This window comes from Bubalus kerabau, chromosome 1 (genome assembly GCF_029407905.1).
Source record: "Bubalus kerabau isolate K-KA32 ecotype Philippines breed swamp buffalo chromosome 1, PCC_UOA_SB_1v2, whole genome shotgun sequence".
Lineage (NCBI taxonomy): Eukaryota > Metazoa > Chordata > Mammalia > Artiodactyla > Bovidae > Bubalus > Bubalus kerabau.
Window position 1 is genome coordinate 129,352,600 of NC_073624.1, and position 26,998 is coordinate 129,379,597.

The 26,998-nt window shown below is 41.1% G+C and overlaps 1 protein-coding gene across 1 annotated transcript in view; it reads right to left on the reverse strand.

Moving 5' to 3' along the window:
• The window catches only part of PCNX2 (pecanex 2), a 299,231-nt gene that overhangs the window by 172,753 nt on the left and 99,480 nt on the right, over positions 1-26,998 (reverse strand). Inside the window, exons 16-17 of the mRNA XM_055588352.1 lie at positions 4,562-4,671; positions 3,000-3,096 (exon numbers count right to left, since the gene is read on the reverse strand). Of these exons, the coding sequence (XP_055444327.1) occupies positions 3,000-3,096; positions 4,562-4,671 (207 nt within the window). The remainder of the gene's footprint in view (positions 1-2,999; positions 3,097-4,561; positions 4,672-26,998) is intronic.

A 26,998-nucleotide genomic window follows, 5' to 3' on the forward strand; every position in this document is an offset into this window, starting at 1 on the left:
CTTTTGCTTTTCTAACTTTTTATGTCTCTGGTGGTATTTATGAATTTTCTTATCATAGTTGACATAAGCTTTCTATGCATTTTGCATGCATATAATAACATATCGATAACCTACTTTTTTTTTTCTCTTTCAGGACCTATACTTGCCAGAACTTCTAAAACAACACTCAGAGTTTTGTTGCCTATTTTAATGATGAACCCATATGTGTTTAGCTAATAAGTACATTAGATCTCAGTACACTGAACATTTTAAAGTCTCTGTGGCATTTTATGTAGCACTTCATGCCCTAAACCTTTAAAAAGAAACTTAAGAAGCCCTGGTCCAACACTACAAACCCAGCAGATTTAGACAGCATTGGACTCAAAAAACCTAGATGATACGACCAATTGTTTAAAAGAAGTAATCTGGATAACACACATAAAATTTAGATAACTTTGTTTGTTGTTTCTAGATGTCATAAAAGTAACAAATCTGAATGTGATGGGAAAAAGTGTTGAAAGTGATGAAAATGAGGGTAAAGATGGAAAGACCATGCTAACGAGGCATACGGAAAAAGACTAACCAGGCAAACCACTCGTGCAAAGTTTACATTTTATTAATTACTGAACTCTGGTAATAAACTTTGTGAACATAACTTGTGTTGCTCATATGGAGTAAACCCACTGCTAGAGCTCTGGGTATCTCCATTTCTAGATCAATGTCCCTTAAAGCAGCCTGTAGGGCACCTGATCAAAATCACCTGGGTGGACAGTCTCATAACATGTAGATTCCCCAGGGCAAGTGAATCAGAATAGGAAGAAGGGCTGGAAAACTGAGCATATCATGTTTCCTAGGGACTTCTCATATAAACTAAAATGTAAGGAAGAGAAAGAGACAGACAGACAGACAGGCATAGGGAAAGAGAAAGAGAATAAGACAGCCAGCTGCTGCTGCTAAGTCGCTTCAGTCGTGTCCGACTCTGTGCAACCCCATAGTTGGCAGCCAGAGAGAGACATAAAGAAACAAAATCAAGAGGGAAATTTCCTTGCACTAGGAAATAAATGGTATTACATCACAAAAAACTATAAAAGCTGAATCTGAAAGTCCCTTTAAAATATTATAATTAGATGAGAAATCTTTTCAGAGAAATGAACACACACATCATATTAAATCACCTACAAGTTATGTGCTCTACATTGTACAAAGCATTTCAAATAATACTAAAATCAAGTGAGGCAACACCTAACCTGTCACAGCTAATCATACTAATGAAATGCTATCTGTGTATGCTAGGCAAATTTCTCATTGGATTTCATTGTAATTCACAGATTATTTTACTGCAATAAATCAGAAAACATCGTCATCATTCATGAAACCAAGGGGGGGTAGTTATTTCACAGATATCCATGGGAAACTCTTGGGCTGACTCAGGCCACCCTATCACTTCTATAGAAATTAATCTGGGAGTGTGAGTTTGATCTCATGCCTATAATTTTCCTGATATAAATAACAGAGGTCTGGTTGACACTACATTTGGATGTCAAGTGTCTTCTTTCTTTGTCAGCTGGCACCTCATCAGTCCCGGAAGCTTCACCTCACCCCCTGCTTTTAAGTGTGTCTCAGCCCTAAAATTAATGACACAATTACACAGTGCTGAATGTCAATTACATCTCAATAAAACTGGAAGTAAACGTTAAATTCAATAATTAACAAACACTTATTCCTAGTAAGTGATTTGTGTTTTGATTCCCTGAAGTAACCAATGCTCAATGCTTTAGCTTGAACACTAACCACACCCAAAGGCACAGAGGTCTGAGTATGAATTCTTTTAAATGCTATCGTGTTGGCTATAATTCTTGCACATTGTCTCAAAATGGTGAATTGCAATTTAACTCATCTAAATTCAGTGGAATGCACTGAGCCCCCACTAGGCCTGAGGCACTGGTGCTGTGGTGCATGCGTGCGTGCTCAGTCACTAAGCTGTGTCCAACTCTTTGCGCTCCCATGGACTAGAGCCCAGAGACCAGGACAAATGAGATTCATCTCCTGGCTGGAGGAGCTTGCAATCAATATCCCATTAAATGGTTTTCGTTTGATCTGTTATTCCTAAAGAAAAAAACAAATAAAAAAAACACATACAGGAAAAGCAAGACTGGGAGGCAGCAGACTTCTCCAAGCTCAGTACTCAAGTTGGAGATTATCTAATCAATGAGCTTTGCTTTTCAAACTATTAAGGTTTGTAAGTTGATACCAAAGAGATACACCTGCTCAAAGGGTATCTGAAACTGCCCCCAAGCCATTTCCCTGGTGAACAAAGAAGCAATATTATTCTTTTACAGCCTTTATTTCCTTTCTTCCTTCATTTCCTCCTCCTTTTCCTCTTCTGTGCTCCAACCAATATGGCGGCCTCTTCCACAAAATCCTAGCATGCAGGCTGTCACTTCAATCACGTCTGACTCTGCAATCATATGGAACATAGCCCACCCTGGCTCCTCTGTCCATGGGATTCTCCAGACAAGAATACTAGAGTGGGTTGCCATGCCCTCCTCCAGGGGATTTTCCAAACCCAGGGATAGAACCCAGGTCTCTTATGTCTCCTGCATTGGCAGGTGGGTTCTTTACTACCTGGGAAGCCCACAACATCCTAGCCATAAGTCTAAAGCCCAAGGGTCCCTCCCAAAGGATGCCCAGATGTCAACCTTGAATCAAAATACACAGGAAAGAATGCCTTGAATTCAGCAGGAGACAGAGGCAGAAGATGCAGAGAGGACTGCAGTTTGGCTGAACGTTTAATGGGCAAGCTTTATTCATGCCCATGCTGCCTGCTATTTGGGGCCTGTAGTGCGTGGAGCTGTCTGAAGGTGGATCATTTGAATATACAGGCAAATTGCATTAGATCAAGTGAATACCTGTGGCAGGTGTGCACAGCATCTGCCTTCCTTGAGCAGGCAGCTCAACAGTTTACTTCACACCAAGCCAAGCGATGCTCCCTCATACATTACACAGCACAAATGTCTTACCACGGAATCTTTCATCTTCATGGGCAGAGGGTCTGAAGCTAACTCTTCTAGATTTTGATGTAAAAATTTTTGAAACAATTTGCAGTGAATAAAGGACCTGAAAATGGAAAAAATACACAGGTTTTACTTTTCAAAATATGTCCCTTAAAAAAAATACAGAATCTCGGGCCCAACTCTAGACCTGAATCAGATTCTGCAGTGTAACAGGATCCTCAGGTGATTCCCATCATATTAAAATTCAAGAAATACTGCTCTAGTCTAAAAAAAAGATGTGCCTATTTCAAAGTCTGAGGGAAACAGCTTCACCTTTGATCTCACACTCACAAAGGAAAAAGCCAGTATTCTCTCCTTTAAATTGTTCACAGTGTAGAAAAAGAGGAGTGTGTGCAGGTGATCATAAAGACAATGGGTGGATTTTCAAATTCCATCCAGATTAAAGCTGTCCACAGCAGGTATGGGTACCATTGACCAACTTGAGCTAGCTAAGCTCACAGAGATTCTTTATTTCAGCCAGCCCTCAATATGGTAAAATATTTGTTAAGAAAATCTGGGCAAACAATATTTAAATTTTCCGATTTTCCACATCTTTCATCTTGCTGCACCTGACAGCCTAAAATTATCATTTTTTTCTGCTCCCCCAAAACACTTATATCCGTTTTTATAACTTAAGTCAGTATCTCCCTTGTGTTAGTCCCTCAGTCGTGTCCAAGTCTTTGTGACTCCATGAACTGTAGCCCACCAGGCTCTTCTGTCCATGGAATTCTCTAGGCAAGAACACTAGAGTGGGTGTGCCATTTCCTTCCCCAGGGGATCTTCCCTATCCAGGGATCGAATCTAGGTCTCTGCATCTCCTGTAAATGTGGTCAAATGAGATGGTTGATACCTCACTGAATTGATTGACTGGTACCCGAAATGATGGCATCACCTGAAGGGTTTTCAGGTCCAAAGTGCATATTTATCAAAGACTTAAAAAATACAAAGAAAGGAAAGATTTGAAGGTATATTTTCTAGTAACTAAGGGTTATTATTAAACACATTTTAAAACTTTGGCACAGACTTCACTTTAAATCCAGAGGGCACTGGCCATACTAAGAACAAAAAGCAACAAAACAAAACCTTTCCTTCTAGAGATGCAAGTCTAGTCTCCCCAGAGTAGACTTTATAGCCCTGGCATAAAGGCAGTGATGCCACTTCATGGACCCAGAGAGACTACTTGTCAAGGTTGGTGCCTCTCATACAACTCCCCAAGGGAAGGTCAAAGACAGTGCCCGGGTACAAGAGGACATCTATCCCTGGATTTGTGAGTTTTACTCCAAAAGCACCAAGGCCAGGTGTGTCCTTGAACTTGACCTCTGGTTTTCATTCATTTCTGGTTAGTCTGGGGTTTCTCCCACCATCACCCAGGGACCGGCCGGTTTAACAGGGAAAGAATTCAAGCACCCTGAGCACTGGATGAGAGGGTGAGGCTGCAGGGCTAGTGGACAGCTCTGTGTGTATGTGTGTGTGTGTGCACACACGTGTGTGTGTATGTGTGTGTGTGTGTGCGTGTGTGTGTTACTCACAGGAGCACAGAGGGGTCGCTGCTCTGCCTGCTCAGATGGTAGGAAAGTGCAACTAAGAGGCCACAGAAAGCTGAGAACAGCGCCGGGATGTGCTGCGTGCTCCAGGGTTCCTGAGCAAAAGATCAGAGAGCCAAGTCATTCCACGGCTGGGTGTGGAAGAGCAGGATCGCATTCCAGAACATACATAGCCGGCCCCACCAAGGTCCAGCTGGATAGACATGGTGCTCTGGGATCATTCCCACCAGTGGACAGGCAAGCACCTGATGGCTCCTGGAAATCTTGCCTGTGAATGTACCAGCATTGATTTTGAGGGGGCATTTCAAAGAAATTGTACACATCTATAAGAATATATTAACTTCATCTTTTCTGAAATTAAGTACAGGATTTTTATAAGATGGAACATTAATCACATGTTGCTGCTTTTGAATTCAATACAATACTTAATAACTATAGAGATTATATTTATTAATATTTATTTAATCAATGGTTTAAAAGGGAGGGAGTGCATGTGAACTCAGTCACTTCAGTCATGCTCAATTCTTTGTGACCCTATGGACTGTAGCACACCAGGCTCCTCTGCCCATGGGATTCTGCAAGAAAGAATACTGGAGTGGGTTGCCAAGATCCTCCTCCAGGGGATCTTCCCAACCCAGGGATTAAATCTGTGTCTCCTGTGGATGTGTCAATATGGCATAAGAAACCAAATCAACTAGTGGACTGAGCCTCAGTGAAGAAAAAAATGGCTCGAAAGGAAAACAGCAAGATACTTCACAATTAATTGGATTATCAGCCCAGATGCCAATAACTGAGGCACTGCACCCAGGGCAAAGAAGAGACGTGGGGAATATGTGTTCCCATTGTGAGCAGCACGGTGATCTGGGACGGAGGTCTCCTTCCTGATAGAAGCATCATGTCTTTTACACAAGGAAGGAAACCTCTGTATATTCAGCCTTTTCAGCCTCCAAGAGAATCTGCCGATGGCTTCCAAAAGCTGGACCGAGGAAAAGACTCCAAGACTGCTCCCTTAAGATTTTGATCCCTTAACTCACAGAGTGCGTTATTTGACAAGGACAAATTGTTCATTTTACTTAAAATCAAAAATACAAGTGACTGAGTCAAGTGTGCTCAAATTATACTTGTAACTACTCAGATGGGCTGAAGGGGTTAATGTTATACTGGGTACAGAGAGGGGTTTCAGTTTCACAGGTCTCTCCCTTCTAGACATTAAAATGCATTCCTTCTGTCTCTGCCCCAGCCAAGGTCCGGCACCTGGAGAGCAGCATCTAGAAGGAACTGAAGGCACCCAGCCTCTCGGGGGCTGCAGAGCTGTAGCGGAGCAGTCAGGAGGCAAGGCAGGGCACTGACCCACCTCCAGGTGTCCAGTCTCCACCAAGGGCTCCTCCAAGCTCTCAGATCAGTGTTTTCAGGGCTGGCACAGGGAGTCTCTGGGGTCCTCAAAGCTCCAGGGCTTCATCTGTTATTTTCCTGATTCTTCCCATCAATTTTGCCAACAAATTCCAGAGCAGTGAGAAAAGCATTCTCTGCCTTCCTCTTCTCTTCCCTTTGGAGTCAGCAAAGCGCCCTCTCACCCCTCTCTTCCCATGCCCAGAAATGGGGTACTTGCTTCTTTCTCAGGCTGACCCACTCTTCATGCCTATGAAGTCTTCCTCTTAGTCCACATACATCCCTGACATGGAGGACAGACATCCTCTCTTTTTAAAATGCATTTATTTATTTTAATTGGAGGCTAATTAGTTTACAAAATTGTACTGGCTTTTGCCATACATTGACATGAATCAGCCATAGGTGTACATGTGTTCCCCATCCTGAACCCCCCTCCCACCTCTCTCCCCATCCCATCCCTCAGGGTCATCCCAGTGCACTGGCCCTGAGCACCCTGTCCCATGCATTGAACCTGGACTGACAATCTATTTCACATATGGTAATATACATGTTTCAATGCTATTCTCTCAAATCATCCCATCCTTGCCTTCTCCCACAGAGTCCAAAAGTTTTTTCTTTACATCTGTGTCTCTTTTGCTGTCTTGCATATAGGGTCATCGTTACCATCTTTCTAAATTCCATATATATGCATTAATATACTGTATTAGTGTTTTTCTTTCTGACTTACTTCAGTCTGTATAATAGGCTCCAGTTTCATCTACCTCATTAGAACTGATTCAAATGCATTCTCTTTAATAGCTGAGTAATACTCCATTGTGTATATGTACCACAGCTTTCTTATCCATTCATCTGCTGATGGACGTCTAGGTTGCTTCCATGTCCTGGCTATTATAAACAGTGCTGCGATGACATTGGGTTACACGTGTCTCTTTCAATTCTGGTTTCCTCAGTTGTGTATGCCCAGCAGTGGGATTGCTGGGTTGTATGGCAGTTCTATTTCCAGTTTTTTTTAAGGAATCTCCACACTGTTCTCCATAGTGGCTCTACTACTTTGCATTCCCACCAACAGTGTAAGGGGGTTCCCTTTTCTCCACATCCTCTCCAGCATTTACTGCTTGTAGGCTTTTTGATGGCAGCCATTCTGACCTCATTGTGGTTTTGATTTGCATTGCTCTGATCATGAGTGATGTTGAGCATCTTTTCATGTGTTTGTTAGCCATCTGTATGTCTTCTTTGGAGAAATGTCTGTGTAGTTCTTTGGCCCATTTTTTGATTGGGTCATTTATTTTTCTGGAATTGAGCTGCAGGAGTTGCTTGTATATTTTTGAGATTAATTTTTTGTTAGTTGCTTCATCTGCTATTTTTTTCTCCCATTCTGAAGGCTGTCTTTTTGCCTTGCTTATAGTTTCCTTTGTTGTGCAAAAGCTTTTAAGCTTAATTAGGTCCCATTTGTTTATTTTTGCTTTTATTTCCATTACTCTGGGAGGTGGGTCATAGAGGATCCTGTGTGATTTATGTCAGAGTGTTTTGCCTATGTTCTCCTCTAGAAGTTTTATAGTTTCTGGTCTTACATTTAGATCTTTAATCCATTTTGAGTTTATTTTTGTCTATAGTGTTAGAAAGTGTTCTAGTTTCATTCTTCTACAGGTGGTTCACCAGTTTTCTCAGCACCACTTATTAAAGAGATTGTCTTTTCTCCATTGCATATTCTTGCCTCCTTTGTCAAAAATAAGGTGTCCATAGGTGCATAGATTTATCTCTGGGCTTTCTATTTTGTTCCATTGATCTATATTTCTGTCTTTGTGCCAGTACCATACTGTCTTGATGACTGTAGCTTTGTAGTATAGCCTGAAGTCAGGCAGGTTGATTTCTCCAATTCCCTTCTTTCTCAAGACTGCCTTGGCTACTTGAAGTTTTTTGTATTTCCATAAAAATTGTGAAATTATTTGTTCTAGTTCTCTGAAAAATACTGTTGGTAGCTTGATAGGGGTTGCATTGAATCTATAAATTGCTTTGGGTAGTATACTCATTTTCACTATATTGATTCTTCCGATCCATGAACATGGTATATTTCTCCATCTATTTGTGTCATCTTTGATTTCTTTCACCGGTGTTTATAGTTTTCTATATATAGGTCTTTTGTTTCTTTAGGTAGATTTATTCCTCTATGGTTTTTCCTGTGGTCATGTATGGATGTGAGAGTTGGACTGTGAAGAAGGCTGAGCACCGAAGAATTGATGCTTTTGAACTGTGGTGTTGGAGAAGACTCTTGAGAGTCCCTTGGGCTGCAAGGAGATCCAACCAGTCCATTCTGAAGGAGATCAGCCCTGGGATTTCTTTGGAAGGAATGAGGCTAAAGCTGAAACTCCAGTACTTTGGCCACCTCATGCGAAGAGTTGACTCATTGGAAAAGACTCTGATGCTGGGAGGGATTGGGGGCAGGAGGAGAAGGGGACGACAGAGGATGAGATGGCTGCATGGCATCATTGACTCGATGGACATGAGTCTGAGTGAACTCCGGGAGTTGGTGATGGACAGGGAGGCCTGGCGTGCTGCGATTCATGGGGTCGCAAAGAGTCGGACACGACTGAGCCACTGATCTGATCTGATCTTATTCTTTGTGTTGCAATAGTGAATGGAAATGTTTCCTTAATTTCTCTTTCTGTTTTCTCTTTGTTAGTGTATAGGAATGCAAGGGATTTCTGTGTGTTAATTTTATATCCTGCAACTTGACTATATTCATTGATTAGCTGTAGTAATTTTCTGGTGGTGTCTTTAGGGTTTTCTATGTAGAGGATCATGTCATCTGTAAACAGTGAGAGTTTTACTTCTTCTTTTCCAATCTGGATTCCTTTTATTTCTTTGTCTTCTCTGATTGCTGTGGCTAAAACTTCCAAAACTATGTTGAATAGTAGTGGTGAGAGTGGGCACCCTTGTCTTGTTCCTGACTTTAGGGGAAAAGCTTTCAGTTTTTCACCATTGAGGATAATGTTTGCTGTGGGTTTGTCATATATGGCTTTTATTATGTTGAAGTATGTTTCTTCTATGCCTGCTTTATGGAGGCTTTTTTATCATAAATGGATGTTGAATTTTGTCAAAGGCTTTCTCTGCATCTATTGAGATAATCATATGGTTTTTATCTTTCAATTTGTTAATGTGGTGTATCACATTGATTGATTTGCAAATATTGATGAATCCTTGCATCCCTGGGATAAAGCCCACTTGGTCATGATGTATTATCTTTTTAATATGTTGTTGGATTCTGTTTGCTAGAATTTTGTTAAGGACTTTTGCATCTATGTTCATCAGTGATACTGGTCTGTAGTTTTCTTTTTTTTAATTGGTCCCTACTGCCCTGCCTGGTTGGATGGCATCACTGACTCAATGGACATGAGTTTGAGCAGACTCAGGGCAATAGTGAAGGACAGGGAAGCCTGCTATGCTGCAGTTCATGCGGCTGCAAAGCGTCTGATATGACTTAGCAACTGAACAAAAACTGCCCTGCCTATAAAGATGAAGAGGTTGCTGACATCTTTATGAAACTAACATGATATTGTAAACCAACTAGCTGTCAATAAAGTAGCTGTTCAACTAACTGTCAATAAAGTAAAATAAAAATGCAAAGGTTCCCCCCCTCAGTTACCCTGCAAAGCCAGGGTGCTCTCTCCTCTCCTCCAGTGCCCCCATCAGCCTTGTAGGAGGCTCCTGACCTGCCACTGCTTCTGTCACGTGGGGCATCTCCTCACAGCACAGGCTTCAAGGTGATCCGACATGGATTTGGATCCTAGTCCTGCCAGGGATGAGCTGTGTGGCCTTGGTTAAGTTACTTTACATCTCTGAACACTGTTAGCTTGCTGTTCGTCAGAAAATAACACATACACAAGGGTTGCTGCAAGGGTACTTTTCTATACACCTGGCCATTTTTAAAAGTTGTTGGTTATGAGAGGTTCAGTGCAAGCTGTACTTGGTGACTGGTACTCAGTGCTCTGTGCCAGACTGTCTTGGGCTGTTCCCTCTCCTTCTATCCACAGTCAGCTGGTCCTAATGTGTTATCGATGCACCTTGCAACACACCCTCAATTGGTCCTTTCCTTTCATTGCATCCAACTGGGTCAGCTGTCCATTGCCTCATTCCAGGGCTATTGTTAACCACTTCATAATGGGAAGATCTAACGATGGTCTCCACATCCCTCCCCACAACACTCCTCACTCCATTGACCCCATGATTCATCCCCCTTGTAATAAAAGAGTGGACCTCCTCCCATAAAATGCAAATCAGTCACATGATTGCCCTCAATCAGTATTTTTCAGAGATTCTTATTGCCTACCAAATAATCTACTCCACAGGAAGCTAATAAGCCAACTAGGATCTGGCCCAAGCTCAACTCTTCAGCCTCCCTCCACAGATTTAGGAGAGTCACAGCAGCAAAACCATAAAGATGTGTTGCCTCCTGCCCCCACCACCCCACCTTCATGTACAACATTTCATCTGCCCAGAGAGTTCTTCCACAAGGAACCAAGTTCATTCCCCTCTGCCTGGTGAACTCCTATTCATGCTTCAGTGCCCAGTATAAAAAGTCCCACCTGGTTGGTGCAATCTCCCTGACTTCCCAGACAAATAGAAGCTCTCCCCTTGCATCAGAACCATCTTTAATACACATCTACATCAGTTTTTAAGATATATTAGTCCTGTTACTCGTGGGCATGGGTAGGACTTGCCCTCTCAGGATTCCCTGGGAAGGGGCAGTTTGCATCTCCCTTGACCTGTACTTGGCACCAATGTTACCACATCAACCCATCCTTGAGAGAATGACTACACAATTACAGTTTTCATGATTACATTCATCCCTCTTCTATGACCCCTGTGAAAAAAATGTTTCAACAAGGAAAGAGGGTGGGGCTGGGAGTGAGTGGGAGGGAGGCTCAAGAAGGAGGGGATATATGTATATTTAAAGCTGATTCACATTGTTTAGCAGAAAGTAGCACTACACTGTAAAGCAAATATCCTCCAATTAAAAAAAAGAAAAAGAAATATTCTTGTGCAGTTCACTACCTTCAATATCACCTTGGCAGAAAGGATTTCAATAATAAACATATACAAAACATTGTATAGATTTTAAAAAAAGAAAGAAAGAAAAGAAGGTGAAGAAAATAGGTAGCTTAGATCAAATGTGGGCCCGGCAGTGAAATGCCACAGAAATGAGAGACTATCGGAGCAAAGATATCTCATGACCTTAAAACTAATTTTTTTCATTCCAACCACACGCCCAATGACAGACAATTTATTCTGGAACTTGGGAGTTTTAGTCTTTCTTGAAAGTTCATTCACCCAACATTTATTGGCCACCCTCCAGGTGCCAGGCACCAAGGAGCACAACTCTGCAGAGAACAGCACAGGTGTCGAGGGAGGGAAGAATACAAGTAATTGTGATGAGGAGTGACAGGCAATGGACAGGGAAGTGCCTGGTGCTGGGTGCTCACTGGGCAGAAAGCAGAGGTTCCAATGAGTCCAGAGAGTGGCGTTTAAGTGGAGCCTCACACAGAAGAAATGCGGAGAATACCGTCCTTCCCCTGCAGTGACTTCTGGGAGGACCAAGCTGGGCTCTGGGGGAACAGGGGGTGCATGGAGCTGACCCCTGCCATCCTTACCTATACTCTTCCTCTCCCTGCTCTGGACACCCACCTGCACCTTCTCCTCTTTCATCTCATACTTGGTCGTTACAAAAACATGGACAAAAAGTTTTCCAAAAGAGAAACCTGCTAAACGCCACTTCCTCCCTCTGATTTCTCTGTGCTTGCCTCTTTGCATGTTTAATTCACAATTTCGTGAAGGCAGAGGGCTTCCTTTCAAATGCAGCCCATTAAGAATGCAAAAAGGAAAAAATCACTATGAGAAGGATTTAGTAACCATGACCATGAAAATAATGGTCCCTGAAAGGAACAAGGAGAAACAAGTCAGGGGAATATATGTCAGCAGAAGTGGATTCCAGGCTCATCACTTCCTGGAATGAATGATTCTGTGGAAGGGACTTAGTGGTTCAGCTTCTGCTTCTGTAAAAAGGTGACAATAACATCCTGAAATACCGCTGCAATGCCTTAATGATATTTGAAACGGCCTTCCATGCTGCAAAGTAGTATGCTGATGTTAGTTTTTTATTAATTGGAAAAGAAAGGGCACCCATGATGGATGGTCTTTGCAGACAATAATTTAAAGTGAAACTAAATATACTTAAATAATTAAGTTTACCTACTTTTATTCACCCAATACCCTTATCTAATTCTTCTCTCATTTACTCTCTACTTAATTAAATCTCTGCAGCGCAAACGTGAAAGGACAGCTCCTAGTACTGAGGGACTCTCCCTCTTTAGCTACTAAACTAGCAGTCGGTAGGCAAGAGAACAGGAGGCAAAAATATCTAATGGGAAACAGTGGAGTTAGAGGGGAGGGACATTGCCCCCATTCCTTCTACTTCTTAGAATTTATCTCAGCTTGTCACTACAGGTCTGTATAAAGATCATTTGATTAATCTGTGATCCCTCCACTGGGTCGAGCCCGTTGACAGCAGAGACTCATGTTTTACTCCAGTGTTTTCTGAACACTCTGTGCAGGGCCCAGGCCCTGAAAGGCCCTTAATAAATATGTATGGTACCAATGCCCTGGATTTGAGCAACCGTTACTTCCTTATTCTGTGATGCAGACCCAAGAAGGGAACTGCCCGGATCATTTTATTTAGGTATCTACAAGAACACAGAAGGTTGGTTTTTCCCAGTGCAGAGCACTAGTTAAAAGCATGGGCTCTGGTGCAGGACTGCCGGTTCCCTCTCAACTCTGCTGATTATTAGCACAAAGATACTGGGCAACCTTTTAAGCCTCAGTTTCCTTTTTGGGTGCTGCTAGTGGTAAAGACTTTCCCTGGTGGCTCAGATGGTAAAGAATCTGCCTGCAACGCAGGAGACCTGGGTTCAATCCCTGGATCAGGGAGATCCCCTGGAGAAGGGAATGGCAACCCACTCCGGTATTCTTGCCTGGAGAATTCCATGGACAGAGGAACCTGGTGGGCAAAGAAGCCACCTGACAATGCAGAAGACATAAGAGATAGGATCATTTGTTAGATGAACAGCTCTGTGGCCACAGGGACAGGACAGAAGGGACAGTATTTCCTTTAACAATGTAAAAATGAGATTACGCTAGAGTGGCACATTTATTCTTCCAAGAAGCAGAGTGAGATGAAGGTTGGCAAGGAGTTCAAATTCCAGGTGTGGCTGTGCATATTTTCTACCCCAACCTCAGATCCTCAAGCAACTCTTCCCAGAAAGAACCTAGGCTCCCCTGAGCTTGGGCAGACTGCAAAAAGACAGACCACCTGGATCTCCCTAAGCTTTCTACTGGCAACACCCTCAAGCTCCAAGTTCTTCGCTTTGTTCATTTTTTCAACAGATGCAGTTATATCATATATAAAATAGGAGGCAAATTTCTCAGGAAATCATGGCTAGAAAGACTACTTGGATATACACGAGTTATATTTTCATATTTAGAATGCCAACATTTGCAAAGCCATGCCATCTTTAGGAAAGATTATTTTCTATTTGGAAGAGGTCTTCTTAAGTGAGAATATCATCCCTTCAAATTACAAATCAAATAATAAAATAGAGAGAATGGAAGAGACTCACTCAAAGTGGCAAGATCGGGACCAAGCCCCTACTTCAGTGCACTGTATCACCCTAAACACTTCTACAGCCAACTGTGCAAAGTGTGTGGACATCTCATGACTTCCCATTTCAAAAGGCTGGGTATCACTATAACTGATAGAAGTTCCCAGCTTTCGAGATTGTTTCATTATTGTATCTCTGCCATTCAGTAGTGTTGGACATCTTTTTAGATAACTGTCTGTTTTAGGGTTTGTTATAACACATGGTAGGGTGATAGCCCAAAGGAAGAAGTTATTTGAGAGGGGCTCAGAGGCAGATTTCTAAAGGCCTGCCTAAAGAGCTTGGTTGCAAAGGAATGAACTTGGGAAGAGCATATTCCAAGTCATGCAAGGGTATAATTCTTCAAGGCTGTATGAACCTGCATTCAAGCATGGCCTGGGTATGCTACAGAATGTACACGGCTAGGTTAATTCTAAAGGTACCATTCTAACTCACAGACTTAGAGAATGAATTTATGGTTACCAGGGGCGAAGGATAGTTTGGGATTGACATGTACACACTGCTATATTTAACATGGATAACCAACAAGGACCTACTGGATAGCACAGGAAACTGCTCAGTGTTATGTGGCAGCCAGGATGGGAGGGGAGTCTAGGGGAGAATGGATACATGTATATGTATGGCTGAGCTCCTTTGCTGTCCAAATGAAACTATCACAAAAGTTGTTATACTCCAATATAAAATAAGAAGTTTAAAATAAAAAAATTAAAAATAAAAAAGATTTTAAAAGGTACCACTCTCAAACATATATGAAGTTCACAGGAAGATTAAGCATGCAGAAAATACACTGAAGGGAAATAACCTTTATGGTTTATCAACCCCAAACTTTCTGCACTGGGAAGAGAGACAGCTGGGAGCCACTGACTCTGAAGATAAAAGTAAAGGAAATAATCTTTGACATCAGCAAGGGAATCTGGATGTAATTTAAGGAAAAACTTCCTGACATTGATGACTCTATAAAGTACAATTAGGGAAACATTAGCATTTCCTTTTCCCAATTATTTTAAAACACAGATATTTTCCATGGAGAGTTAAGAGGCAAGCTTGCCTGAGAAAGAAGGAAGAAGAAACCTGATGAAAATATCTCTTCTTATGCTTTCACTGCATAGGAATATACTGCTTTAACAGCTCTGCAATTTAACACACACACAACTAAACAAACAAACTGAGAACAAGAAGGAACTATTCAGGATCATTTTACATAATTGAGATTTGTGGTGGAGGGAACACAGCAAGATAAAATGGCTTTGTCCATTTCTTGCATTCCTTTCTCCTTAATCTGACAATCCCCCTCCAGGCTGTTCAGTCCCAAGTCACCGCACCTACTGCTCCATCCAGGGCCTTGGCTTGCCTCCCTGTCCAGGCTCTTTGGGCAGGTCTGCCCTGGGCAGGTGGGAACCCTGTAAAAGACTAACTGTGGGATGGATGGGGCTTTCCACAGACTCAGGAGCAGCTAAAGAGCCAAACTTCTAGCAGGAGTTGAGTCTGTCAAGTTCAGAAATATAGTAAAAAAAAAAAAAAAAATGCATTTGCCGATGTTTATATTTTTTAATTTTTAAAATGTATTTTAATAAATAAATTATTTATTTGGCCACACCATGCAGCATGTGGGATCTTAGTTTCCCAAACTAGGGATTGAACCCCTGTCTCCTGCAGTAGAAGCAGGGAGTCTTAACCACTTGATCACTAGGGAAGTCCCAGGATATTTTAATTTTAATTTTGGGATAGAGCAGAAAACATTGGCACTTGAGGAAGATCAGAACCACAGACCTAAAGAAGGATTTTGAAAGAAAATGATCAAATGCACTGGGTATTTTATCTGAAAGGTTTAGTTCATTGCTCAAATAGTCTTATTTCTACAAAGAGAAGTGAAAAGGAAGAGAGGAGATGCTGACTGACATTTTTAGTGGATTTTTTTAAATATAGTAGAACACCCGACATTTGTATATTTTAAATGTACATGTATGTCTTGAATTTTATATAACTATATAAAATTTATTTTACTCACACACATATATACACAAATATACACAGACACACAAATACACACACCACACACACACACACACATATATATATATACACACACAAATACATATATTTTGAGGGACAGAGATAAGATTTTAAACCTATTATGCACTGATATGAAGTGTATATTACATGACAGTTTGCTTCAAAAATCAATGTCCCTAATTTGCTTTGAGAGGAGTCTCATGGGCCCCTGAATTGGGAATGATATGGATTGATGAGTGCTGGCTTCATAAAACTCCCACAGGTTTTGAAATATTTTTATGAGGTAGAAATAAAACTGTCTAATAGTCCTACAATTCTGTGTTAGATTTCATATGCATTTGGGAATTCTTTTGATGAAAACGCATAAGGAAGTTCAGCTTTGTATGAAAGTACCTCTCTAAAGAGAATCCTAGCTTCAGCATTTTTTTCCTGCAAAATCTGAGACATCTCTATGATGGAATTTACAGGGCAAACAGAGTTTGGTCATAAAGAGAAGCAAATGGACCAGATTTCACTTTGCTATGCCCTTCATATCAGATTCACACACTCGTTTTAAGGGAAAAGCAATAGATTTTTCTTAGCCCATTAAACATCAGGGCATTTCTGAATCCAGGTTTTCATATATCCTAAAATAAGACCTAGATCATATCACTTTGATATAAGTCCTATTTTTGGACTATTTTGACATGAATCTTATATTGAAATAAAAGAAACTCGGTGCCCCTGAAGTACCAGAAAAATCAGATTCTGTTTATATCTCACGGGCATGGGTCACCATGCAACTGGCAGGCACTTCTGAGTGTGCACTGGGCACCTCCAAAGCCCCCCAGCACATTCCAAAAAGCTCATCCCACAGCAGCCCCTGTTGACATCCCCGATGGTCCCGAACACCCAGGGGGCAGCCCCAGGGCCTAACAATGAGCTTAATTCATAACAGCCAGTCAGTATGTGTTCAGTAAGTAAATAAATGATCACATTAACAAATACTATGAGTAAGACTTCACTGTCTCCTTAAAGGTTTTCCTTATTTCATACCTTTTTTCATTTCAGTGAAAAAACAGCATATGTTTATAACTCAAGACTATTTTAATGGGGCTTTCCTGCTAGTCTAATGGTTAGGAATCAGCATTTCCACTGCAGGGTGCCTGGCTTCAATCACTTGGGAAAATAAGATCCCACAAGCTACACGGTGTGGTTAAAAAAAGCCAATTTGACCTTTAAGAATAGGTACTGGGGGGAAATGAGCTCATTCACTAGCAAGAAAGACTGACAGGTACTACCCAACATAGATAAATGTAGATAAATAAGCACATACACACACGGACTTTCTGGAAAATATTGACTGGTGGCTCAGTGGTAAAGAATCTACCTGCCAATGCAGGAGATGTGAGCGATACAGATTTGATCCCTGGATTGGGAAGATACCCTGGGGAAGGCAATGGCAACCCACTCCAGCATTCTTGCCTGGAAAATCCCATGGATGGAGGAGCCTGGAAGGCTACAGTCCATGAAGTTCCAAAGAGTCAAACATGACTTAGTGACTAAACAAACAAACAAAACCACCCAACATAGATACATATAGATAAATAAGCACACAAACACACATACACACAAACTTTCTGGAAAATACTGCCATTTACCTTCCTTCTCATAGCCCTCTTCTCTGTCACCTGCATTTATTCAATCCAAAAGTTTATAGAGTATCTTTTAGGCAACAGTGGACTTTTTATAGAATATGAAAGAAACATATATAAACCATAGTCACCACCTTTAGGAGAAAGGTCAAACTAGGGGTGAAGAAAAGGACTTAGGAACAACATCAACGAAAATAGAACTGATGTATCAAGCAAGAGCTTGACTAGCCACCTGACATACACTGCCATGTTCAGACTGTAGCCCACCTTTAAAGGCAGGGGTCACATTTTAAACATGAGGAAACAGAGGCTTCTACTGTACTAGTTATTGTGGGAGTATCTTTATTTCCCACAGAACTAATTATATTCAAATAGATAAGAATCGACATGAACACCAAAAGGAAAATATTGCCCACAGAATTTTGGAAGAGAGAAAGATAGACTCCCACTGGCATGGCCAGGACTAGCATAGTTTTGCATCTCTACTGGGACCACCACTGCTCATAGGGCAGCCTGGAATTCTTTTCCACCCACGTTCCCCTCTCCCCATCCACCACTCTACAAACTGGACAGCCACCAAATCCTACCAATGCTGATTTCACTACACTTCCTGGATTTGACCCTTTTAAACTCTGTTCAGTTCAGTTCACTTCAGTCCCTCAGTAGTGTCCAACTCTTTGCGACCCCATGAATCGCAGCACGCCAGGCCTCCCTGTCCATCACAAACTCCCAGAGTTCACTCAGACTCAGGTCCATCGAGTCAGTGATGCCATCCAACCATCTCATCCTCTGTCGTCCCCTTCTCCTCCTGCCCCCAGTCCCTCCCAGCATCAGAGTGTTTTCCAATGAGTCAGCTCTTCGCATGAGGTGGCCAAAGTACTGGAGTTTCAGCTTCAGCATCATTTCCTCAAAAGAAATCTCAGGGCTGATCTCCATCAGAATGGACTGGTTGGATCTCCTTACAGTCCAAGGGACTTTCAAGAGTCTTCTCCAACACCACAGTTCAAAAGCATCAATTCTTTGGCACTCAGCCTTCTTCACAGTCCAACTCTCACATCCATACATGACCACAGGAAAAACCATAGCCTTGACTAGATGGAACTTTGTTGGCAAAGTAATGTCTCTGCTTTTGAATATGCTATATAGGTTGGTCGTAATTTTCCTTCCAAGGAATAAGCGTCTTTTAATTTCATGGCTGCAATCATATCCACAGTGATTTTGGAGCCCCCAAAAATAAAGTCTGACACTGTTTCCACTGTTTCCCCATCTATTTCCCATGAAGTGGTGGGACCAGATGCCATGATCTTAGTTTTCTGAATGTTGAGCTTTAAGCCAACTTTTTCATTCTCCACTTTCACTTTCATCAAAAGGCTTTTTAGTTCGTCCTCACTTTCTGCCATAAGGATGGTGTCATCTGCATATCTGAGGTTATTGATATTTCTCCCGACAATCTTGATTCCAGCTTGTGTTTCTTGCAGTCCAGCGTTTCTCATGATGTACTCTGCATATAAGTTAAATAACCAGGGTGACAATATATAGCCTTGACGTACTCCTTTTCCTATTTGGAACCAGTCTGTTGTTCCATGTCCAGTTCTAACTGTTGCTTCCTGACCTGCATACAGGTTTCCCAAGAGGCAGGTCAGGTGGTCTGGTATTCCCATCTCTTGGAGAATTTCCCACAGTTTATTGTGATCCACACATAGTCAATAAAGCAGAAATAGATGTTTTTCTGGAACTCTCTTGCTTTTTCCATGATCCAGCAGATGTTGGCAATTTGATCTCTGGTTCCTCTGCCTTTTCTAAAACCAGCTTGAACATCAGGAAGTTCATGGTTCACGTATTGCTGAAGCCTGGCTTGGAGAATTTTGAGCATTACTTTACTAGCACGTGAGATGAGTGCAATTGTGCGGTAGTTTGAGCATTCTGTAAACTCTGTACATCCTATCTAAATCTGACTCCAGATCTTACTTAACTCAGCAACTGCAATTCCATTTTGAACAACTGAGCTATCATTCTTCCTCCTGTTTTTTTCCCTCATATCAGTGTCCACTGCCACGGTCAAAGGCATCCAACATTAGCTTAAGGATCCAACCAATGGTGACTGGGTTTGGAGACCAATGTGTTGTTGCTTTTTAGTCGCGAAGTCATGTCCGACTCTCTTGTGACCATATCCCACTCTCATGGACTGTAGCCTACCCAGCTCCTCTGTCCATGGCATTTTTCAGGCAATACTGGAGTGGGCTGCCTCTCCCTTCTCCAAGGAATCTTCCCTATGACTCAGGGATCAAACCCGTGTCTCCTGCATTGCCAGCAGATTCTTTACCACTGAGCCACCAGGGAAAACCAAGAGATCAATTATACGTGTTCAACTTTCTAAGAAGCGAATGTGACAGAAAGTACTTGCTGCCCATCTAATATTCATCTGCCCTTCTTCCCAACCTTACTAGCTGTGCAGACAGCTAAAAGACTTGTAGACTTCCCACTCCATCGCAGCTAGAAATGACATGGATCTACCCATAAGATATAATCTGAAGTCTAGAGTAATAAAAGTGAATTACAAATTGGAGTTTGTTTCCAGATGTACTACTATTAACAGCATCACCAATATGTTCATCGGCATCATCACCATCAATTAATTATGCTATTAATAATACTTTCTGTTTGTGTTGGTTTTCTACTGCAGTGCAACAAATCCCCACAAATGGTGGGTTAAACGACACAGTGTATGATCTTGCGGGGTACTGCCTGAGTCATCAGGGCGTGGTGACTGGTTCCTCTGCTCAGGTCCCATCAGGCTGAAATCCACGAGACTGCGGTGTCACCCAAGGCAGCAGTTTTACTGAGACTTGGGTCTTCTTCCAAGCTCACTTCTGGCTGCAGAATTCAGTTTCCTTGCAGCTGTAGGACTGAATTTTCTTGCTGGCTTTTGCTGGGATCTGCCTGACATGCAGTCCTTGCCATGGGCCGTTTGCAACACTGTTTACTTCCTGGCCACGGGGAGGGTCTCTGCTCTTTCTTCTGTCTCTGACCTCTATACCTTCTCTTAAAGGGCTTGTCTGATTGGGTCACGGCCATCCAGATACTCTCTCTTCTGACTGACTTCAAGTTAACTGGTTAGGGACTTTGGTTACATCTCAAAATCCCTCCACCTCTGCCAGATGACGTAACTAATCACAGAGTGACACCTCATCCTACTCTTGGATCACCCACATTCAGAGGGCAGAAATTATACAGTGTGGGCACACCAGGGGGCAGGAGTCTTGGGGCAATCTCAGAATCCTGCCCACCACAGCATTTAATGAAAACCCCTGAGCTAGGCACTTTATATACATTATCAATTTAATTTCATTCACTTCTGACAGCATTCATATGAAGTAGTTATTACTAATCCATTTTACAATTGAAAAAAAAAAAAACAATGTGAATTAGCCATGTGCCCTTAGGCAAAAACTTCAGCACTCTGTGTTCACATTCACCACTGGAATATAGAAATGCTATTACCTTCCTTATGTATTACATGGAGTTATTAAAAAAAAAAAGGGCAAATGAGAAAACGCTTGGGAAATTATTCTGAAAATTAAAGTACCATGGATCTGCAAGGTATCTTATATGCCTGCGAATGGTTCTTTTGACTAGAAAAATATATTTATACTTCAAATGTGCTAGGGAGAAGGGCATGGAAGTGAGATTTTGAAAAGACGTAAGATTTGGGAACTGTAATGTTAAGTCTCTTCATCACTCTCTGGACTTCTATTTCCTCACTTTAAATAATGAAATGAAGGGGCTGGGATAGGGGATGTGTAAAGTCTATTTCAGAACTAAAACTATTCTATGAGCTTGTTATATATTTATATTAAAGGTCTGAATGCAGGGGGAAAGCCATTGGTTTAGCTGCAACCCTGTGGTACCTGGAAGAATGTGAGCAAACTCTCCCATAGCAGTTGTTAATGATGCTTGGGAAACATTAAATTATAATAATGTACCTCCACCTCTGGATGCCCCTGCCATCAATAAAATAGAATCTCTATGTAAGGGGTAATAAAAAATAGAAATCATGGTTTTTCCAGACATATAGAAAGCCCAGCTAATTAACTACTGAGCCATTTCTCCAGGGAGCAAATATTCTGGTTGATTCTGTATATCACTGTCAAATAGTTAAGTCAATGAGGGAGCCCATTTACATGTTCCTTGCTACCATCTTGGATGAGTCAAAAAGAATATGAAATTAAAAGAGGAATAAAATTTCTTTCTCTAATTAATATTCCAGAGAACAATATTAAACCCCAGTCCCTCAATCTGCTTCAATCAAGTGAGAATTAATAAAGATCAAGGATATAAATACATATCAAGGCCTATATAGAGAAACACATCCTTGGCAAGGCAGCTGACATGCTGAAATTGCTCACAAGAGCCCTTCAATCTATCACTGCGCAGCAGAGATAAAAGGGGAAAAAAATCAATTCAGGTAGTGCAAAGTGTAAGCATAAAAGTCATAAACAAAAGCATCATTAAACAAGAAGTGGAATCATAGCTCTGGGAATGTTAGTTTGAATGTGAGTGAGCTTTTCCTTTTTTCCTAAGGATCCCCTTGCCAATTTGTTCAATGTATTCATTCAATTCACGGCATTTAATAGGTGCTATTTTTTTTTTTAAGTGGGGAGTCTATCTGAGACCATTAGAATACTCAGGACTCACAAATGAGAAGGGAGAAATGCAAATTGCTCTATTTTTAACTAAAAGGTGTTTCAAAACTGAGAGAGAACATTAAGATTCTCTAACAACAGATCATGCTGTTTATCACAGGTGTGCTTGTTCTATGCTGAGTAAGAAAGTCAATACCTCTCTGAGATTAAATAAATCTTTCAAAGTACCCTAGTTTCACCTGGTAAAAAGCCTGTTTCAACATGTAAGTAAACCCCAGAGTCTTTGATGTGTTCAGTCCCGTAACAGAGTTGGCAGTGTGCTTTCAAAGTAGAATCTATTTACTCTGATCCAACAGTGACTTAAGCTGATGGCATGCCATAAACAGAAAGGAAAGCAGAAATAAAAGTCTCAGCCCAGGATGGTAAATAGATTTTATCTCTTGGACTGGCTCTGATCACCTGGTACTGGCTGCCTGTAATACGATCTGGGCATCTCAGAGACCTACTGACATCAGTGAGCAAAAATGCTGCCATCAATTAGCAATTCCTGATATGAGGAAGGAACCGGACTTGGGGAGGTGAGGCAATGACTGCATATGTCCCTCAGCTAGGTAAAAGTCCCAGAAGAGTTCTATCTCTTTGAATTCCAGTTTCTTCAATAGTTTCCAAAACCCTCTAAGAACTTTGCAAGAAAAAGTTATTTCATAATCCCAGGAGTGTACATTAATTTTGATGATATTTGAACTGGTAATAATGAACCTTGAACAATTGTCAAGGAAATTCCTTGGAGGTCCAGTGGTTAAGACTTAGCACGTTCATTGCAGGGCCTAGGGTTCAATCCCCAGTCAGGGAACTAAGATCTCTCCAAGCTGAGTGGAAGGGCCAAAAATAAAACAAATAAACAAAAAACATTTGTCAAATAAAATGGGTTTTTCAGAGCATACAGCTTCTCCTTTAGAAATTAATCTAAGAAATCCAATGAGTTGATCCTTTGTGAAAAGCATCCTGAGTTTGGAAGAATATTCTGTCTTCCATAGATTCAACCATGATACTATTATCAATGAATTATTTTTCACTCTTAAATGAGGCCTCCCTGATCAAAAACATGAAGCATGAGACAAAGGTTCATCATAAGTCAAAGGTTTAGAGTAAGCAGGTAAGATTTAATAGCGAGACACTGACGGAGAATCCGGAAGTGAGGTTTTCAGTCTGACCATTCATGGAGTGACTTGGGAAGTCAATTCATTGAACCTTTTAATGTCTTGTTTCCATCACAGCTGAGGCCATCAGCTTATCTATGGCACTCAACACCTTAGAGCTGATGACCTCTTATTGCTATAAGTTCCTTTCAGGTAACCAGTATTAGTGAGAGGCTCATCATACTCACTGGGCAAAAAACATACATTTTTAGCCTTGCCTAAAAGGTTATCCGTAACTTTGATGAATTCTGCTGAGATATCCAGTCATCCCTGCCCTTCACCATCAGTAGGTTAATACCCTCACCTGCTGTGGTCATTCATTCCTAACTCTGATGAAACCATTTCACATGCTTAACTGAGTCCATGGCAAGGTTCTCGGCCCAGTGGCAAAAGATTTGAAGGTGGCACTGAGCAGCCACCTCCTCTGACAAGTTTTCTCTTTTCTGATCATCTACGCATGTCCTCATCTTTGAATGTTAAATTCCTCAGGAGAAAGATTTGACTTTTTCTCCTTTCATATCTCTATAGTACCTGGCAAAGTTATGTCTAAACAAATAAATTTTGAATACCAGTGAATATGATCTTTTCAGCTTCTGCCTCAGTTCCAAAGAGCTTGCATGTTCCCATTTCCATCAACCAAGGAAAAGAATATTTCCATTAGATACTACTTGTGCCTCGTAGTTGAAAAGACGGATGAAGTGTGGGGTGCTAGTAAATATGGCATTAGGAGCACAGGGAACACTATTGAACATAAAATAATCAACCAGGACGTACTACATAGCAGAGGGAACTCTACTCAGTACTCTGAAATGACCTATATGGGAAAAGAATCCTAAAAAGAGTGGATATATGTATATGTATAACTGATTCACTTTGCTGTATACTGAAACTAACACAACATTATAAACCAATGATACTCCAATAAACATTTTTTTTTAAAAAAAGGAACACAAGAAACTAGCTTTTCCTCTCCACTAAATATCCAATAAATTTTCAAAAAGATAGAAATGTATATCTATACTGGGAACTAGAGAAAGTACTTGTGCATAAGTCATAAGTTTTAAGGAATTTATGCCAGATCTTATCTTCCAGATGAGACTAGTCTGAAAGAAAATTTTGACATCTAACACATGATCCAAATTACCATTCTCTATTTGAGCGAGACAGGATAGTGAACTGAGGAAGTAAGCAGGGAAAGATCTCACTAAATCCTTGCTGATATTAACTAAACCAGGGAGGGCTGGAGTTGAAGCGGGCCATGTGGTTGGCAGACACAGTGCTTGGACTCATACGTCTGTGCCCTGGCAAGCACCTGGACCCCTCTACTGTACTGGAGGCAGTAGGTTTTATTTGGTCAGTTCATGGGTTGGAATACTCGAGCAAAGAAAATGAAGTAAAGACAACCACTGCCCCAAGCATCCTATTCATATCTACTCCTTGGGATGAAGCTTCCTGACAGAACTATCTAAAACTCTATCAATAACATATTTTTCTAGGGGAAAGAGACATCTAAGCTGGTTATATTGCTGTAACATTCTTTGTTTTGCTTTCTTCTCTTCTTGTATTTTAAACCTAAGACCTCTAGATACATTTGCTCAAGGAGCCTTAAATATTTCTGACAGAAGCTAGCTCAGTTACTACAGAGCACAAAACAAACATCCAACTGACAAGACAGGTGATACAAATGCAGTGTGTGGTCAGCTATGGGCGTGATGGGACCTGTGAGCCTGGGGTAACTGTGCCTTATGGTTGAGTTTTGGCAGGTTGTTAACAAATGGAAAGTTGCTGGTTTATCATAATTTCTCAACAAATATTTGTTGTTATTGGAATGAGAAACTCTAGAAACCATACCAGAACACAAAGGACCGCTTAAAAATACAGAAAGATCATGAAAAAAAGAATGAGAAGCATGAAAGACAAACAAAAACAAAAGCATGTTTAAAACGTAAAAGAGATCATATAAACACAAGCAATAACGTCATTAATCAAGAAATAAGAGGGAGAAACTTAACCTATTTGTAAGAGTCTTCAGAATGATAGGTATTCATGGCATTCCAGAAAGAGAAAGAGATCCAAGTCTAGTCCTAGTCCATTGCTTTTTTCTAACCTTAGAAGATAAGAAAGACTTATACAAGAATTCTGGAAAAATTAAAGTCAGTCTTATTCTTGTTCTCCTCAAAACTAAAAATCTACAAGAGTATAGCCCACTCTCTGACAAGAAAAAGCCAGGAATCATACAGACTCTTAACTTCAAAATAACTGTAATGTGTGTTAAAAGATCAAGGAATTGATGGACAACATTCATAAACAGATGGGTAATTTCAAAAAAGAGACAGAAACTATATACAGGAGTCAAACTGAAATGCTAGGAGTAAACAAAAAACCATGATGTAAGAGATTTTTTAAAATTCTTTTCCTTTATCCATCCACTTTTCATATAAGGGCACTAATCCCACAATGAGGATCCAATACTCATGACCTTATCTAAACCTACTTCCCAGGACCCCATCTCCAAATATCATCACATAGGGGGCTAAGGTTTTAAAAGTAGGAATTTGCAGGAGACACAGTTCAGTCCATAACAGTTCCTGAGGAGAAGTCAGGTGTAATTCTTATCTTTCTTCTCCACAGGCAAGGTGTTCTTATCCACTGGTATCTTTCAATATTTTTTCATTATCTTTGATTTTCAGCAACTTAAGTGTACCATGCATCAGTGTAGTTTTTTGGCATTTATCATGCTTGGTGCTCTTTGAGCTTCCTAGATATGTGGTTTAGTGTCTGATATTAATCTGGGGACATTCTTAATTACAGTCCATTCTTTCTTCTCTAGTATATCTATTACACATTAGTTATACCTCTTGTAGTTGTCCCAAAGCTCTTGGATATTCTGGGTTTTTTTTTCAGTCTTTTTTCTCTCTGCTTTTCCATTTTGAAAGTTTCTATTGACGTATCCTTAACTCAGAGATTCTTTCCAAGGTCATGTCCAATCTACTTATAAGCCCACCAAGGGCATTCTTCATTTCTGTTAGAGTGCTTTTAATCACCAGCATTTCTTCTTGGTTCTTTCTTGGAATTTCCATCTCTCTGCTTACACTGTTTATCTGTTCTTGCTTGCAGTCCACTTTATACATCAGCACCTTTAGCATGCTAATCATGCTGCTGCTGCTGCTGCTAAGTCGCTTCAGTCGTGTCCGACTCTGTGCGACCTCATAGACGGCAGCCCAACAGGCTCCCCCGTCCCTGGGATTCTCCAGGCAAGAACACTGGAGTAGGTTGCCATTTCCTTCTCCAGTGCATGAAAGTGAAAGTGAAGTCGCTCAGTCGTGTCTGAATCTTAGCGACCCCATGGACTGCAGCCTACCAGGCTCCTCCATCCATGGGATTTTCCAGGCAAGAGTACTGGAGTGGGGTGCCATTGCCTTCTCCGAGAATGCTAATCATAGCTGCTTTAAATTCCCAGTCTGATAATTCCAATATCCTTGTCATATCTAGGTCTGATTCCAATGCTTGATGTTTCTCTTCTATGTTTTTTGCTTTTCAGTATGCCTTGTAATTTTTTTTCTTGGTAGCCAGACATGTAAGAGGTAAAAGGAAGTATGGTAAACAGATCTTTAGTAGTATGGTATTAATGTGTGAGGGTAGGGAAACTCTACAGTCCAGTGATTAGTTCCGTATTTTGGTGACCCTCTGCCTCTAGACGGTAAACTTCACAAGTGCTTCTAGTCCCATCCCCACCTTAGGTGGAACAGAATGGAAAGAATGGACTGGGCTGGAATTGGGTATTTCCCTTTCCCCACATGGAAGGCTGGAGCCAAACTGGAGTTTGGCATTTCCC